Below are 18,919 nucleotides of genomic sequence, written 5' to 3' on the forward strand. Positions count from 1 at the left end.
AATGTGCACGCACCACTTTTGTGAGCAAAGTGAGCAAGAAAATTTTACGAAATGTACTTTTATTTGTTTAAAATTTGATATCGAAGGGGCAATTGCCCCTCTGTGCCTCCTGCAAGTGCCCTTTAACTGTCTGGATGAAAAATGCAAGACACACTTTAAAACTAATTTCATCTTGAGTGTCCATTTGTCCTGCTATCCTTAGATTCTGCTAGTCATGTTTCTTTACTTCATTGTTTGCCCCCCCCCCCCCCTGGTTTGGGGGTGCAATGCCCCTGCTCCCCCCCCTGTGGTTGTAGCACTGTTTGAGTGTGTGTCTTCATCAATTTCCCGTCATCACTCATTGTCACAATTAGCTAGATGTGGTAGAAAAGCAAAGTTAAGTAAAAAAAAAAAATATCCGCTTCTGTCTCTCTATCACATGAATCACTATTACTAAAAGGTAGACAGGGGAAATAAAAAATTATGCAGTTCAAACTTGATAGCAACACATCCAAGAAAAGCATCCAAACACATTCACATTCAAAATGTCACAACTGTTGTAGATACTTAAAATTGCGAGATCATTTCCCAAAATCTGAATCTGGAAGATAATTTTTTCCCCCGATACTGATACATTACACGGAATCCCCCACACCTTCATAAATCACAAAATCAATAAATGTCTTTGTTATGTTGCTAGAGTAATACAGGATATAATTGTAAAGAGTAGTGAGAATTCCAGGAAGGATTGTCTTCTGTATTTTTCACAGGGGGGGGGGCAGAGCAGACACTCAGGGGGGCCTTTGCCCCCCCTCTAGCTACGGGCCTGATGGCAAGATCAAAAGTCATCCACTTAATGCACTTGGCCATCAAGTTGACTGCAGGAGTGTTGTATCCTTTAGTATTTTTTCAGGAAAAATGTAATGTTTGCCTTCAGCAATAACGTATTAATGCTAAAGACAGTTTTCTTTACTTTCTAGGTTGAGATGTAACGATGTGGCTGAGTGGATCTTTCATTTCGGGATTTACAAAAGGAATCTCACTCATTAGGACCGTGGCCTATCAGAGTAGCTCTAATCTTCCCACAGTGACATCTGTACAATCAGTGACTCAGCGACGTGAGAGGCCTGTGTGGTTGCATTTAATAGCTATTTTCTTTACACGCAAAATGTTACTTACTGCACTCAAATTGCTACTTGCATTTGTACTTTACTTCAAGCATGACAAAATGCACTTCCTTGCATTGCTGGTGTGCTTGAACTTTTAAAGGTGAACTTTTAAAGCCCAGAATGTTTCGTGTACGTTCTTATGGTATACAAGTGAGAAAATGGGCTCATGAGTATTTTTCAATAAAAGCCCATTCTAATGTGCCAAGAGTGATGCCTAATTGCAATCAGGCACAGTCTAACACAGACAAACAGTCATGGCCTCATTTCAGGTCTTCTCCTTATAGTTATCATGGTCAATGGATCTCTAAGTTCAATGATCTTGTAGTGAAAGAAGTGCCTATGTTGAAAACTGCAGTGCGCCAATGGATACCACCTCGAATCAGTAAAGACAAACAGCTGTTTCCTCATTTCAAGTCCTCTCGTTATAGTTATCATGACCAGAGGATCAGTAAGTTGATTGATCTATTGAATGAAGTGCCTATGTTAAAAACTGCAGTGCGCCAATGGATACCAGCTCGAATCATTAAAGACAAACATCTGTTGCATCATTTCAATTCTTCCTGTTACAGTTATGGCCAAATAATTTGTATGTTTGGTGTCTTCGTAGTGAAACAAGCATCTAAACTGATACATCATAACAAGAGACTAGTGGCAGCTTCAGTTCAGCAGAGTTCATTTATTTTTTACCTCTACAGGCCCATTGTGATATTTTTTGGCTTTGTGCTTGCAAAGATTACAAAAACATGGCCCACACAGGAAGTGACCATTCGAAGAAAATATCTGAAGAAAATGAGACAAAGGTGGCTAACACTAGTAGGTATGTTTTAAAAGTGTTCATATTTTACAAAATTTGATCATTTTATTTTGTTCTTGTGTTTAGTATTAAATTATTGATGTGCTTGCTAAATTTAACTATGCATATCTTATAGCAAGCCTGACCAACAAGTTAACCACATTCAAATTGTCGATCACTGTGGTATGTTTGGTTGATTGTCTGTTGCAGCTTTCACTGTGTTCTTGAAAAATACAAATACGGTAAAACTTCGTTAACCCGGAACCCGATAAGCCAGATTTGCTAAATCCCGACAGGAAAAAAACAACAACAAGGTTTTAAATGTGGCTAGAAGATATGTGATGGAATTCTGTTTCCCGCAAACTTTGTACTGTACTGCAGGGATGTGACGAAGCTGAAAATTTACCGATGCCGATGTACTCACCGATAATTTTTGGAACCGATACCGATGCCGATATTTAACCGATTCCGATACATAAGATTATTAAACAGAAATGGGATGTTATTTAAAGCATGACAAAAATAAATTTGCTATGTACATTTCTATTGCATATTATATGTACATACATAAAAAATATCAAGAGATGCAAATGTACATTTGCATCTACAACTGGTGGTTATGCGAACCTTTTAAGAACATGGATTCTCAAGAGATTTAACATTAGTACACAAGCAGTCCTTTGAAATGCAAAATGAATTCCTGTTCTTAATGTTGGAAGAAACAAGAGTTTTTGAAGCACTTCAGGAAGTAACCTACTTCTTCTCTTATCACAAATCTGTTCAGCAACACTGAACACTCAATCACTGAATACTGATGCAGCAAGTATGCCCAAGTATTTTCTTAGCACTTGCTTCAGGTTTGAATACTTTTTTGAATTTCCAATACAACCGCAGATCCTGGTTCAGCAATGTACTGTTTTATTTCCGATTTTGAGTTAGGTTGATCTTCTGAATGAGAGTTCGCAATAATTTTATTACAAAACTCTACAATAATGATGAATCATAACCTAATTGTCAATAAATCTTACAAAGCTAAAATATAAAACTTATTAGAAGGTAAAACTCTAATATAATCTGTACCGGTTTAAATATCGGATTTTTGCCGATGCCGATATGTCAATTTCTGCCGATTTTCATACATCTGTAATCGGCTTCAGCATATCCCTACTGTACTGTATAGTGTATTTAGTCCTATACCCTTTAAATACACCATAATAAATGTGTTTTGTTGCTATAAACGGAGTTTTAATGAACTTCCTACTGTTCTTTTAGGTTATTTCAGTTAATCCGGACTTTCGTTAAACCAGTCAATTTATCCCCCCCCATTAGTCTGGATTAACGAGGTTTTACTGTACATAAAAATATCCTAACTTTCCCATCAATCACAGTGGTATAGTTGAATTACAAGATGCCAACTCCTGTGCAGATGTCCTTTTGTGTCATTGAATTTGCAAGTTGTGTTTCTGCTGTTTCAGTTAAGTGAGCATTTTGACAGCTATTTGGAAGTGATCCTCCATCCGATATTAACATTTGTCAATGGTTTAATAAGTTTCGAACAGGATTGTTGCAACTGTTCAATCTGTATGCTTACCCATGTTTGGGAAGAATTGGGCTACCAGATGGATGTGTGCCCTGTTACGAAAGGTGTTCACATTCAATTATTACAATGTACACTAGGTATTTTTCTTGAGTTGTTCTTTACTCCCACATAAGTTTTGTCCTTGTACCTCACATATAATGAAAATGAAATGACTATGAAACCCAGATAATCATTTTGGGACACGCTGCATATACACATGTATATATATAAAATATGTGTGTGTTTGTGTACATTTATTTATTTATTTATTTTTGCAGGGACTATTGTTGGTTTTGGCATTGTGTCGCTCCTGTCCTATTTATCAGCACTTGCGGAGAGTCATATGCGTAATCGCTTGCGACTTATGCTTCTGAGCGATGTGCGGATGGGTGACTATTCTCGTTCACTGGCTGATAGGGTAAGTAGTAACTTTGCAAAGCATGTTGATATTTGGTGTTTGCAAAGTCAGTTACATTGGTATATTCCTCATGTCTGCATGCACACTCTCTCTCTCTTTCTACCTCTCCCTTCCAACCTTTAGCTCTTCACATTCAAAACCACACAAGATGTTTTACAAAATCTTTTTCTTGTTTCCTTCTTTACAATCTTTGAATGAGAGTGAAAAAATTCCCATTATTTTCTTTAAAAACGTTTTTGTGGTTTCAGGTTTTTTTTTGTTGTTTGTTTTGAATCTTAAATAAAGATTGGAAGTCTAGATTTTATGACTTGCCTCCACTGATATAAAATTTGTTTGTAATTTTTATATGTACAAGGCTCATTCAATATATAACCAGAAATATGTTGTAACAGATATTTATTACAAGCACCAAAAGAACTGCAGTACTAGGTTTTAATGCACCTACACCAGTGCTTGATAATGGCACTGATTCCATAGGGAAGAAATTCTTTTGGACACGCGCATGACACTCATGCACCACTGACTGGACTTGTCGTCATTCTGGAACCTCGATCCACTTAGTCCATCTTTCAGTGGGCCAAAGGTGTGGAAGTCGGAAGGTGGGAGATCCGGCAAATATGGAGGATGAGGTAAGCATTCTCACTTTAGGTCCTCGATGGTAGACAATGTGACACTGGCAGTGTGTGGTCTCGCATTGTCATGGAGCAAAAGCACACCAGTGGACACCAAACCACATCATCTCTGCAGAATGGCTGGTGTCACTTTTTCACACAAAAGGTTGAAGTAGGTGGTACTGTTTACATTATGCTTCCATCTGGGAAGCAATTTCACTGACAGTAATACACTGGTTCTCCCATATCAAGTCTCCCACTTGAGCAATATTGCTTTCCGTAACTGCAGTGACAGAGACGTGGAGAATCTTCAACACTGGTTATGCCCTGTTTGAACTTCTCAGCCCAACAGTCGTATTTTAGATTTCTTATACTACTTTTCCAGTTATTTATTGAATGCACCTTGTATGTGTACCATAATGGACTGTCTTTTCTTCTACCACCTATGATGCAGCTTGCGGCTGCAAAAATTTGATTTTTTTCCACTGTCTGGCAAGTGTTTCCTTTTTCCTTTATATTTAGCCCTTGTGGCCCTCCATCCTTTTATCCATATATGTGTGATATATATACGGGGAGGTTATTTAAGTATTTTACTGCGAGAGCGTTGGCCGCTTGGTGGTCCCGTCGTGCAATAGGTATCGGCAAATTGCGTTACAGGAAGTCCGTAACAGAAACCAATTGTTTTGTAATGTTTTCACTTTTCACAATTACAGTTACAATTACAATTGAAATAAGCACGTACCTTGTCGCAAGGATGCTGGAAAAGTAGTCCTCCCAAATACAAATATTTCTGGCACCTTATTTCTGACATCTAATCTTAGATTAGACGTCGCTACTTTATCCTCAGTTGACAGAAAGTGAAGACAGCATCCCGGCACATAAAGCAAACCGGAAGTGTAAAAAGATATTTAAAAGTAATGATGTTCACTAATATCCTGTGTTATCAGAGGTGTTGAAAATGACCTCCTTCAACAGCAATACAACACGTTTCTTAGGTTCAAATGATCCTGTCTCTCGTAATGGCCTGACCACTTTTCTGCAAGAGTTTGTTTTCATGTAATTATCATACATAAGAACTCTTTGTTCAAGACTATATTTGTTTAGTGGCATAACTCATGAATGAATAACAATTAACATGCAATAAAGCACTAGCACTGAATAGCACACAAACTCAATAACACAGTATAAATAACACGCGTACTGATAAACGCAAACAGAAGTGAACAAAAGCGTGCATTCACTACGTCTGGTAGCCGACAGTGTTGCCAACCTTTTTTCGGCAATGTCCCTACAGACCAGAGGCGTGGCGTGTATGTAGCCACTGTTACCGCAGGTAACACCAAAATGTAAAGAATTGAAGAACCCGTCTTAAAATATTATTACGTACATAAACTGGTAATATTGTCGTAAAGTAAACATTGCAGACTGACATTTTTTCTGACACCGGCAAAAGCGAAGAGGAGGACTGATCCGGTACCCTCCACAGGCAACATGAGGAAAGGGCCCTGAGCCCACCCAAGGAAGACTTTCCGTCGCAGCAAAGACTGTTTCGGCGGGAGGAGGAGGCAGGTTAATGGCATGACTGTTTAGCCGCCGCAGTTGCCGGTGATACTTACCGGAAACATACCAGTGTTGCCATATCCAATTGACAGAAAAGAGCTAAGTCGCCTAATCGGGTCTATCTTATTCTGAAGGTGTCCAGTCTCACTGGGGAACGATGGCGCAGTGGTAGCGTCGCCACCTTATAATCAAGGGATTCTGGGTTCGATACCTGGTGGAGGCACAAGTGGTTCGGATCCAACTTTAAACTGTCCCGATTAGCATTACTGTTCATGAAGTGGACTTAAATCGCCAAATCAAAATTTAAAAAAATCAAATCACACTGTGGCAAAAGCAAACTACCAAGTGATATTTTGTATTTACACTAAATATCAGCGATTATGAAAGTCCTCTTTGACCTTCTTCGACATCATGGGCGAGAAGGAGAGGAGAGGGATGGGTATGGTCAAGAGGTGAGCTGTCCTTCTAAAAATGTCAACCTAAAATTCTATATTTCACACATATAATATTATTTCGGTTACAGGAATTTGTGATAATTGTTGATAATACTGATTGAGATTGACATACGTTGTCGCAGGAATGCAATAATTTCGGATTGAAGCAATGTTTCTGAGGTGGTAGAACTGTTTTGTGTGAAAACAATACTTACAAGCATAATTTCCCGATTGTTATCTTAGCACGCTCTGAAGTGTCAGGTGTCGCAGGTTCGAATCCTCAGCAAGAAATGGTTATTTCATTGGTCGTTGTTATTATTTTACTTACGTAATTATAAAAAATAATAATTACATACACAAAGAAATAATAATTTTATTTCAATAATTCACCATTCATCCTCATCGTCACGATTATCCTATAAAGCGAAAGCCTTAAAGGTAGCAAAGGACGTAAAATATACGAAATGTAGTGGTGTCAGAAATGAGATTTCAGTGGATTTAGCGAAACATGGGAGTGGGAGTAGTTAGGAAACAGATGAAGACTACATCTACTCTACGTACATCTTATTTGAAACGAAAAGTTTCGCGATTTGGGCAAATCTGGTTTCAAAAGAACTAAGATGGCAACATTAGTAGAACTGGACTTCTTGCAGGTTCCGAAGGAAATATTGGGGAAGGGTCGATGCTGAGAGGGGAGGGGGCAAGGAGTTTGCTTCACGTGTTACAAAAGTAAACAACGGTTTGTGGGAGGGACTGTGCAGTGGGAGTTTTGTGACTGGTGTCTTTCGTCTTATGTTGTTTTCGGGCATTGTCAATTAATTAATGAATCTTGCACCGAGTTCCGAAGTGGCGGGTTCATCCTATCTGGACAGTGTGTGTAATCGTGCGATAGAAGATATTTTGAAGCAATCTTTCGGTTCGTTATTTTGCAGAAAAAATCGAAATTGTGGCGAAAGGGAGGCCAAAGCCTATTTTGAACGATTTAAGAACCAAGTCGTCTGCTGGATATGACCGACATTTCAGTGTTTCGTGGTATAATGACTATCTGTGGTTATGTGGATGTGTGCAGTTGTCGAAACTCTTTTCTTGGCCATGTACTCTATTTTCGGGTAAAAAAAAAAGTGTCGAATTCAGATGTGGATAACATGGACCATGACCATGACGCACCCAAAAATTCAAATTCAAATGAAAAACTTCTCTTTATGACAGCATCATAGAAGTTTTTTTGATTTGATTTGATTGATTTTGCTTCACTTGTGCCGCTTTTGGCTAATTTGCGAAGATGGGGATGAGTGATGATATGATTAAATTGATGAATAGACATCACAAACGCCCATGCCCAAGCTAGGTTTCGAACCTGGGATCCCAGCATCATATAACTATTTTCAAAGTCGGATTGATCTGCTCTATAAGTAGCCTTCAATGTTTCTGTAAGTATCAAATTACGTATTATTGTGTCAACAACCAATGTTTGCGATTTCACTTTAGTCCTTATGTCAACATTTTTTTTCCTGATTAATAACTTTACCAAAATCTAGTATTGAATTTCATACGTACCAGATTAATATTATATGAACTACTTGGAAGACTTGGGGGGGGGGGGGGGCATGAGGTGGGGAGGCGCCCAAGTCTCCCTTAAATGTCCTACTGATAACCGGTAACACTTTTAAAAATCCACGCCACGCCACTGCTACAGACGTAGTCAAAATGTCCCTATGCCAAGTAAAGCGACTAAAAAAAACAACACCTAATGAGCATGCAAAACAGAAGATAAAATATACACATTTACATACCAAATCTTTCTGCTCGGTGCTTCCACAATTAATGAAGGAGCGAATTTACAATATTACAATTTTTGTAATATTCTGCATACTCACTAATTGAGGCCTCCTAATCACGAATTTCAAGTTAAAATTTGGGGGTCACATGTACAAATTGCAAAATATGCGAAATTGAGTGGTCCACGAATGCTCATTATTTACCAGAAGATTTTGTGCTTCCAATACTTAAAAAACGAAATATACATTCCTGATATTACTACGACCCCAAAATTTTAACTGTTTGCCTAACCTAACCTAACCTTACCGTGAATGGTTCATGGGGCTATCTGTCAATGGTTTGTGAGGCTACCTGTGCATGGTTTTCGACCCCAAATTTTAACTGTTTGCCATGCTTAACCTAACTAACCTTACCAAGAATGGTCAGTGGGGCTATCCATGAATGTTTTTGCGCTAATTGTGATTACGAACTAATAAAAAATCTTATTTCTGTATCACTTTAACGGCAATCGTTGATCATCGAAGACGCCATTTTCGTATCCTGCAATTTTACGATCAATGCACTGTTGCCAAACTTACCTGTAATCAAATCAGTACACATTCCACATGTTCTTTTACATCGTGATTGTCACTGTCACATGTAAGCACCTTCTTTGAGCAAAAGACCGAAATCCATAAGTTTATTAATTATCCCATGGCCATCCTCCTGCACACTCCACTTAACAATCTGTATAACATAAACAACTTTTTTTACTGTTCTCTTCCACCATTCTTACATGATCCATGCTCTCCAAGTATAAAATCAACAGTGTGGCAATGCTGTAGACAGCATAACTAATTGCGAACGTCAATTGTTCATATCAACAAATATGGCTATCATACTTGTATACGGAGAATCATTGCGAGAATTGAAAAGCTTATTTTACAACTTCTACACGTTAATGAACAATTTTTTCACCTCATCCCAACATGTTAACTTGAGATAAATCATCACAACTAATTATTTCGTGAGTATAAGACGTAGCATGGAAATTACAGAAGGATCCGGTATTGTAAATTCTTGCCTTTATGAATAACGTTGAGTCATTTACTGTTGATTATGTTATTTGAAGTCATACATGCTGCTGCTGTGAAGAGATAGATGTTGGTTGGTGATGTGCTGTATTTCCTGCAGCCTTGAACAATTCTGGTCCCATTTTATTTCTCTTTTTTGTTTTTGTATCACTTAAAATTGAAAATATTCTTTCCGTTTCCGCATTAGAATGTTGCAATGTTAGTACTATTTTTGCGAGAGTGGAAATGTTTAAAAAAAGGAACTTGCCTTGAAAGTTCTTGGTAACCAATAACATGTTCCAAAATTCTGATTGAGATTTGCTAGTTAGTTTTTTTTTTCTCCTCCTCTCTAAAGTATCCAGATAAACTAATCCATTCATTCCAAAACGAGCACGAAGAAAGTGCAACTGACTGGCGAGTAAGCTTTTGCACCTTTGCACAATAAAATGTTATTTTCCAAGATTGATAAAAGTCGCTACGTTTTCCCTCATTTGGCAAAATCTGTCCCTACGTCCCTATGCAGGCGAAATATAGTGAAGAGTCCTTATACTGTAGAGACATGTCCCTGCAGTTGGCATCACTGCCTACAGGTGTTGCATTCGTGCAGTATGAAGCACCCTCTCGTGGCTGACAACTCCTCCGATTAGCTGCCGGCACTCTTGCGACACCTGAGGATAAAGTAGCGATGTCTAATCTAAGATTAGATGTCAGAAATAAGGTGCCAGAAATATTTGTATTTGGGAGGACACCTTTTCCAGCATCCTTGCGATAAGGTATGTGCTTATTTCAATTAATTGTAACTGTAATTGTGAAAAGTGGAAACATTACAATACAAGCGGTGTCTGTTACGGACTTCCTGTAACGCAATTTGCCGGTGCCACCGGGCAGCCAACGCTCTCGCGGTAAAAGATTTAAATAACTTCCCTGTATAAATATATATGTCTCATAAGTAATAGCACAAACGGAAACAGGTGAAAGTACATGATAATAGAAGCAAGAAAATCTCAGTAAACATGGGTCTGGAAACGAGTCGTTTTCGAGATAATCTAAGTTAGCTGGTACGGATAATAGGATAATAGTAACAACACAAATCGAAATGGAAACCACGTCTGTGGTACATGATGTCTTAACTGATGTGCAGCTGACATTTTTGCCATCAGAAAGCACCACCGTTCAGTACACATTTCAAGGGGTTCACGCTACCCCGGTCTCCCCTATATGCACACACACACAAATGCATACGTAAGTCATACGTTATGGCAACTATTTTTTTTTCCTTGCGAACAGGGGCAACTCGAAAAATCTCAGATATATGTTTGAAGTGCATTGAATGTACCTTCGAATGAAGCCACTAGATGAAGTCTGGATGCAGGAGACTCTTGTACGGAAGAGTGTTGCTGTTAGTTTTGTATCAGCAACTAGTACCAATATATTATTTGTTTTATGAAAGAAAAATACAGAAATCTACTTACGAATTGGTATATATATTACAGTATATCCCATAATACATAATTAGAACAGTAACAGTGATAATGATATGTCTTTCTTCTTATCAAAGATTTTTATCATTAATACAACTTAATTGTGAATGTTATAAAAAGATGAGTCACAATAACCTCCCCTCCTGGGGTGAAGAAAATATAGACATCATACTTTGGTGGCTTAAAAAGATACAAGATCTTAAATATGCACATCGAACAGTTACATAACTTTAAAATATTCAACATTCAAAACAACATTTAATACTATAACAAATCTTTCAAAGAATGACAATCAATTCGAAACTACGTTGTTACCATTGCGCGTACCTATTTGTTAACATTCAACAACAACTCGTGTTTCTTCTCCAATGAACAGTGGAAGGGTTTGATATTTTGTAAATTGTGTCTAAACTTTCTGTTGTCCATCTAAAGACACCAAGGTCACAAAATTGTTCTTTACTTCCTTTAAAGCAACATTTGTAAGTAACCCAAATATTAAATGATACATTTGGTATTTGAGCAATAAATTAAATGATTAACTTCAGCTTCACAATATTCGTTGCCATAAACTTCCTTATGGCTGTCTTCTTCGGAAGATAGATAAGCAGAATCATTAACATGAGAAGATTCAAATGTTCAAATTTTACAAGATTCAATTATGGAATTTTGCGAGCAAGTATTATTTGTGGAATTCGGAACAAAAGGAGCTGATACTTCCTTACCACTTGAATGAATTAGTTCAACAGTAGACATACGATAATTAATTATAGCCGTGTACTGCCACAAAAATGGTGCTCCCAAGATCAAATCGGCATGTAATTGTTTAACTACATATAAACCCACGTGGAAAACTTCATCTTCCAACTGCATAATGACATATTTAAAACCTACAACTTTTATACGTTGCTCACCAGCGAAACAAGCCAACTGAATTCCTTCTATTGGTTCCAGCTTTATACTTGGCAATAAAGAACTTAGAGTGATCCAAACCTTGTAATCTAACAAATTACATTGACTACCAGTGTCAATTAAACAATTAAGAAACAAGTCACAAATTCTTCCCTGTATTTCTGGTGCTTCAAGTAAAGGTGTAGGAGTTCCTTTATCTGTAACAGTCCACTCAGGCTCTGAATCAAACCACTCCAGCAAAAATGCAACAGGTAAAACATCTTCTTTATCAATGCCTAAATATTTAACTCTATTAAAGTCACCAAGACAAGACTTTACATGCAAAAGGTAAGGATCATAATTACAAGTAAGCTCCATGCGGTCATCCTTTGGCATGGTGAATTGGAGGGCATTTCCCCGCCTTAGTTGTTTAATGTTCTCGGAGGGCTCCCACTAGTAACATTAGTTACTGAGGAACATTCTTGATTTAAACTAATGTCATTGCAATTCATTCCATTTCGGAAATTTCCATTGTTCCTTGCTTAAATATCTGAGTTAGTGATAATGGAGTCACCTCGGAATTCTGTATTGGTCGGACTTTGAAATCTTCTATTCCTGTTGTATCTAGGTGCATCTGTATTATTGCCATTACTAGCGTTCCTTTGAGTGTTTGTTCTTTGATTGTTATTATGAAAGTACAAACTTCGATCGTTACCTTGTCGCCAATAGCTCTCTTGGTTAGCTCCAGATTGCCTATAGTTGTTTCTGGGATTCCTAGCAGCTGGTTGGCCCATAAGTCTCTCTGAAGCTACTGTTTGGGTAGATGAATCACTGCATGACTTATTTTCCATAGACACTTGCCTTACAAAATGCCTAGATTTTTCGAACCTATTCGAGTTGTACTCCCCACTTATATAATCACCAGGTAGTGACAAAGATTTGGTTTTATCACTAGAATATAAGTCTATTGTCTTGAGTTTTTGTGTTAATTGTTTAAGGTTGGAAATTTCGTGACAACCCACATTCTTAGAAACTGTTTCCGGCAATTGCTTCAGAATTACTCTTATTATCTCAGCTTGTTTAGGCTTTTCTACAAGGTTGCAATAAGATGAATATACCTTCAATGCGTACGCTTCTAATGATAAACCAGAAGATGTGTTGTATTTACGAGAATGCAAAACTGCCAGTTGGCTTTCTAACAAATCATTCGAAGCAAATTGTTCAAGAAACTTGCACACAAAATCATCATATGATGAGAAATTCCGTCTTTCACTATTGAACCAATAAGCTGCAGTATTGTAGAAACATTTGTGAATAACTTGCAGGCGATATTGAGAATATACACCAATCAAATTTAACATTGTTGTTAGCTGGTCTATAAACTCCCTAGCTGATTGTTTTGAGACGTCACCTCCAAAACGTGGTAACTGGCTTAGCTCATTTACATGAATAACTTTACCCGGGCATTCTCCAAATGGGTTTCTTGCAGAAATATTTGTATTACATTCTGCACGTGCAGGTTTACAAAACTGGTTTGATTAAAAATTTGGAGACTCAGAATTCTTAGAAGCAATGTTAATTGGATCATTCAAAATGTCATTTCTGGGAATGTAATTTTGATTACAAAACATCGGACTCATTGAAGTTGTAGTATTTGTATTACCAGCTACAGTATATAATGGCTTCTCACATGAAGGTGTATGCTGAAAATACATTTGTGAAATTGGATTATTTGAATAAGCTTTCGTTGTACAACACTGAGTTTCATTATGAAAACTGGCATTCAGAGGACTTCATAACCATAATGGTTAGTAGAACAAGGTTCATTGTAATGCACTCTATATGCATTCTCCGAAAGTGCGAAGTCCCTATTGGCCAACGGATGTGTAGTGAAATGAGCAGGTGATTCGTTACGTGATGGAGGATCCCACAAATAAGATGTATTGGAAAGCCTATAGGTAAAATCAGTTCCAAAAGAAGTAGCGTTCTGACCTGATTTACGTTCAGTAATTACAGGTACATCAATATCAGATGAATCATAACCCGAAGAACCAACACCACGTTTGTCACTAGCCCGAAATTTAACATTTCGTGATCTTCGATTTGAATTTGCATTATTTGTTTGACAAGCCACATGCTCAGTTTGTTTACTATTTCCATCCTCTTCGCTCAGTTCTCGTCTTCCATTGAAAGTTTCGTTAGCAACACTGTTGCTGATGGCATTGCCTTGCTCCAAAGAAATAACCCTATCTCTAAGGTCATTTACCAAGGTTTCAGAGCTACATGTAGCAGTCTGAACTACCTTCATTCTATCTAATTCTTCATTCTATCTAATTCCGCATTTAATGTTTCAAACCTAACCTCATGTTGGTAAATTTCTCCATAATTTCCTCATTGCAGACTTCCAACCTTGCCAACTTTCCATCATGACTCTTCATTTGTTCTTGAATAACTGAAACTTCGACATGCATTGTACTAATACCTTCATCCAATTTACACCTCAACTCACTGCTAAGATTTTGACAAGTGTGGGCAACATCTTGTAACGAATGTTCAATATGATCAAGCCAGCCGTTAAACCTAACATTATGCTGCTGTAATTCATTTCGAATGGCTTGAAACTTCTCTTCCAGATTTTCATTATTTTGTTGCAATTCCCTTTGTAACATTTCATTATTTTGTTGCATATCCCTTAGCAACTCCTTGTTCAACATTTCATTATTTTGTTGCATATCCTTTTGCAACTCCTTTTGCAACATTTCATTATTTTGTTGCATATCCTCTTGCAGCTCCTTTTGTAACATTTCATTATTTTGTTGCATATCCTTTTGCAACTCCTTTTGCAACATTTCATTATTTTGTTGCAATTCACAGCTAATGTTCTGTTGCAACTTTTCTTGAAGATTTTCATTATTTTGCTGCAAACTTTGGGTAACCGTTACTTGAAATGCAGCAATAATCTTGTCCAAGTTTGGATTCACTGTACTTGTAAAAGATTTTAACAAAAAAGGTTCGAAATCTGGTTTACAAGATTTACAAAAATAGCTTTCATTAGAAGAACTAAATATTACCCAGTGCATTACAGTGAAACCTCTGCACTCCAAATGTTCCCATTTATTGCAGCTATTGCACTTCACAAGACGAGAATCTGCTTCAATGTTACTGCAACAAATAATATTCTTCATTGGGTCAGCATTTTCTTCAATAGTTTCATTTTCCCTGAAACTATCGACGACATCGGATCTTAAGAAAACTGCCGTTCTTAAGTTGTAAGAATGTTGTTTCCGATCCATTATTTAAAGTAATCAAAAGATAACTTCCATACTATATATTCACAAATCCTGGCTGAAGGTCGCCATAATTGTTGCTGTTAGTTTTGTATCAGCAACTAGTACCAATATATTATTTGTTTTATGAAAGAAAAATACAGAAATGTACTTACGAATTGGTATATATTACACTATATCCCATAATACATAATTAGAACAGTAACAGTGATAATGAAATGTCTTTCTTCTTATCAAAGATTTTTATCATTAATACAACTTAATTGTGAATGTTATAAAAAGATGACAGTCACAATAGAAAGAACACAGGACATTAGACAACAGTGTTTCATTATGGCATGAACAACAAGTAGACAAGACTACACTGTTCAACAACCTTCAAAGTATTCACCCAGGTTATTCACTTTTGTTTTATTATGGCATGCACACCCAGTGCTTCCCATGCATTTCTGCCATGGAGAACTGCTATTTTAACTTACGAACATTACGGCTGCTTCATGACCTCCATTTTCGAACGTTGTCACTCACCGACTGAACTTGGGTGCGTGCTTACTACCCCACCTTTGTTCACATACAACATCTAGTATCTTCTTTCGAAAGTACATTCCATACACTTTTAAACATATATCTTAGATTATCTCGTGTTGTCCCCTGTTCATGAGAAAAAGAATAGTTGCCATGACTTATGACTTAACCCACGTACATACTTACATACATGCACATAGTGAAGGAACTAGGGAGATAAAAATATTTGTGCGAGTCACCTACCTTGTTCACATGATTTCTGGTTTACTGCAGCTGGTGAGAAAACCTCTCATGGTTTTAGTTACCCTCCATTTCCTTCGTGAAAAGTGGATGTGAAACCTAAGAATTTTATTGTTATATTTTTGCAGTGGCTTTTATTCTGGTTTTTACAGGCAGAAATTCACATATCATCATTTAAATATCACATTGTAAATTTCATATGTATGCAACCTGTGTGCTCTGCGGTGGCATATTCCCCATGTTACCATGTTTACTGCTGGTAAGCCAACTTTTTAAAATATACTGCTACACATTAAGAAGCTGCAGTAGCTCAGTCGTTAGGGCATCTGACTACTATGCAAGACACCCGGGTTTGATACCCGGTGGGAGAGAACCGGGACTTTTTTCAACCTGTTCAAGCAGCTCCAGTGCCCATCCAGCATCATATAAAGTGAGTACCTGGAGGAAACTCTGGGGAGTAAAGATAGCCATGGGCGTGGTGCTGATCACACCAACCTCAGCTCGGCCGACATCAAGGAAGTGTTGGGCCCTAACCCCCACACCCCTAAATGCCTATATATTACTACACATTTACCTTTAATATATGTGTAATTGCTCATTATACATATATTATGCAGACTATTAAAACAAACTTCTAAACCAGAATTTAAGTAAATTAGGACTGGTTTGATTTTGCCACTGATCATTCTCCATCCCACCCTTCTGACAATAGAAATGAAAATATCAAAATGCTGGAAAGTTTGAAGTTGTTGACTTCTGTTGCATTGGTGTTTTATTTCTGTTATATCTAATAAATCAAGAGGGAATGAATAATAAATATATACAATAAATAAGAATTGTAGCAGTAAACATGTCAAATTTTCAGAATACACCACTGGTACCTTAGAGTGTAATAATTTTTGCTAAGATGTATTTTATAATGTTAGATTTTGTGAATTAACATTATTGTTTGTGTTATGTACTGTGTTGGAAGTGAGGCACTTACTGTATTCTACCCTAACCTCCCTATTTATACAATTCTACTATGTAAAAATTACCCAACATATCTCCAGATAAATCTCCACATCATGTTGTAACTGATGCTGTTGTGAATATGTTATTATTAGGGCTAGTATTTTGATGAAATTGCATATTTTTTTCTGGTGAATAAGAAACCCAAATCTTTTAATATTTATATGTTTCATGTCGTGCTGAAACTTTTAAGCACTATTTGTTGGGGCATTTTTTTTGCATTTTTTGCCATTATGGTTGTATAAGTCATTTTTTGGCATTTTAAGTCATTTTTTGGTCATTTTTTTTATTTTCTTAGTTTTCCAGAGCACTTGTATGTTGCGAGTACATGGGCAGCATTAACGTGAAAGGATTAAGATGAATAAATATCCTATTTTTTTCATATCTTCCCTAGACAATTTAAAATATATGAAACCGCAGCTACCTTCCATCCGTCTCAGAAGAAAATAAACAACACGAATATAACGATTTCCTTACAATGAAATTCAATTGTTTAGAAGTTCAAAACAGCTCGCAATTTTGCCCCAGGAGAAGAAAGTCGTTGCCCTGCCTAATCTTATCTTCTAATCTGCTCAGACCAATTGTTGTGTTCCTTGAAAGTGAATGGATGGAACGTGTGATCTGGCCATTGTCGAAGTTCCTGTTTATTGCGAGAATTTACTTTGGTGGAGTGTTCAGTAGAGCAGGTTTTCGAAGCATTGGACAAGATGCCAAAAACCAAGCAAAGTACACAGTACAAATTAAAACAGTTTCTGTCCCAGTATGGTGAAAATACGTTCAGTACGGACGGATCAGTATTATTCTGTCAGCTTTGTGGTGTAAAAGTTGCTGTGGAAAAGAAATTCACGGTGGAGCAACATGTCAACCGCGAGAAACACAAGGCAGCTCTGAAGCAAATTCGAGATCAGAAGAGGACAGTGCAATTGTTAATGGGTGAGTGTTCCTCCAAATCCTCTGTTATTTCTGAAGAACTGTGCGGCGCTTTTATTTCTGCTGACATTCCTCTAAGTAAACTAAATAATCCTAAACTTCGAGCATTTTTGGAAAAACATACTGGGAAATCGATACCAGATTCTTCCACGCTAAGGAAAAATTATGTCAAGAAATGCTACAACCAAACAATGGATCAAATTCGGCAGAAAATTCATGGTAAAAAAATATGGGTGTTAATTGACTTAATTGACAAAAGTACCGACTCACTCGGACGGTACATGCAAATGTAGTGATTGGTACGATGCAGGAATCTGAGTCTACTCAAGTGTTTCTAATAAATTGTGAATGTCTAGAAAAAGTGAATTATTCAACGATCAGCAAAGTTTTCAATAATGCGATGCAGTTATTGTGGCCCGACGGCATTCGATATGACAAGGTGTTGCTTTTCGTAACAGATGCGGCACTGTACATGGTTAAAGCAGGGAATTATCTGAAACGTCTGTACTCGAAAATGGTACATGTAACATGTCTTGCACATGCATGTCACCGTATTGCTGAAGAACTGCGAAGTCACTTTCCTGATGTAGACCAACTGATTGCAAACATTAAGAAGATTTTCCTCAAGTCCCCATCATGAGTGTTAGCTTTTAGGTCTCATGCACCTGATGTGCCTTTGCCACCAGCTCCTATTCTTACTAGATGGGGTACATGGTTAGAGGCTTGTGGTTACTATTGTGAAAATTATAAAGTTGTGAAAGAAGTTGTAACCTCGTTCGACAGCAGTGAAGCATTGTGTATAAGACACGCACAGGAACTCTTGGCTGATCCCGAAATGGAGGGAAAATTATGCTATATAAAGTCCAACTTCGGCTTCCTACCTTCTGCCATAACTTCACTCGAGACATTGGAGCTACATTGGTTGATCAAGTTAATGTCCTTAAGGATAATTTGGAAGCAGTTCCAGGTACTGTTGGAATACAAGTGAGAGAAAAGATGCAGAAAGTGCTAGGGAAAAATGCAGGATACACAATAATATGTTCTATTCATGACGTATTGTGTGGGAAAACGTTTTCATTGCCAGACTCTGAAACCGAATTAGAACCAAGTGACATTGTATGTTTTAAATATGCCCCTATTACCTCTGTTGATGTTGAAAGAAGCTTTTCTATGTATAAAAGTG

General features: G+C 37.3%; 1 protein-coding gene across 4 annotated transcripts in view; it reads left to right on the forward strand.

The window, feature by feature from the left end:
- The window catches only part of LOC145984235 (uncharacterized), a 58,984-nt gene that overhangs the window by 11,800 nt on the left and 28,265 nt on the right, over nucleotides 1-18,919 (forward strand). For all 4 annotated transcript variants that reach the window (XM_083117810.1, XM_083117814.1, XM_083117812.1 and 1 more), the window contains exons 2-3: nucleotides 960-1,965; nucleotides 3,799-3,938. In XM_083117810.1, the coding sequence (XP_082973936.1) occupies nucleotides 1,269-1,965; nucleotides 3,799-3,938 (837 nt within the window). In that variant the 5' untranslated portion in view covers nucleotides 960-1,268. The remainder of the gene's footprint in view (nucleotides 1-959; nucleotides 1,966-3,798; nucleotides 3,939-18,919) is intronic.

The sequence above is a fragment of the Lepisma saccharinum genome, chromosome 2 (genome assembly GCF_977018435.1).
Source record: "Lepisma saccharinum chromosome 2, izLepSacc3.1, whole genome shotgun sequence".
NCBI lineage: Eukaryota > Metazoa > Arthropoda > Insecta > Zygentoma > Lepismatidae > Lepisma > Lepisma saccharinum.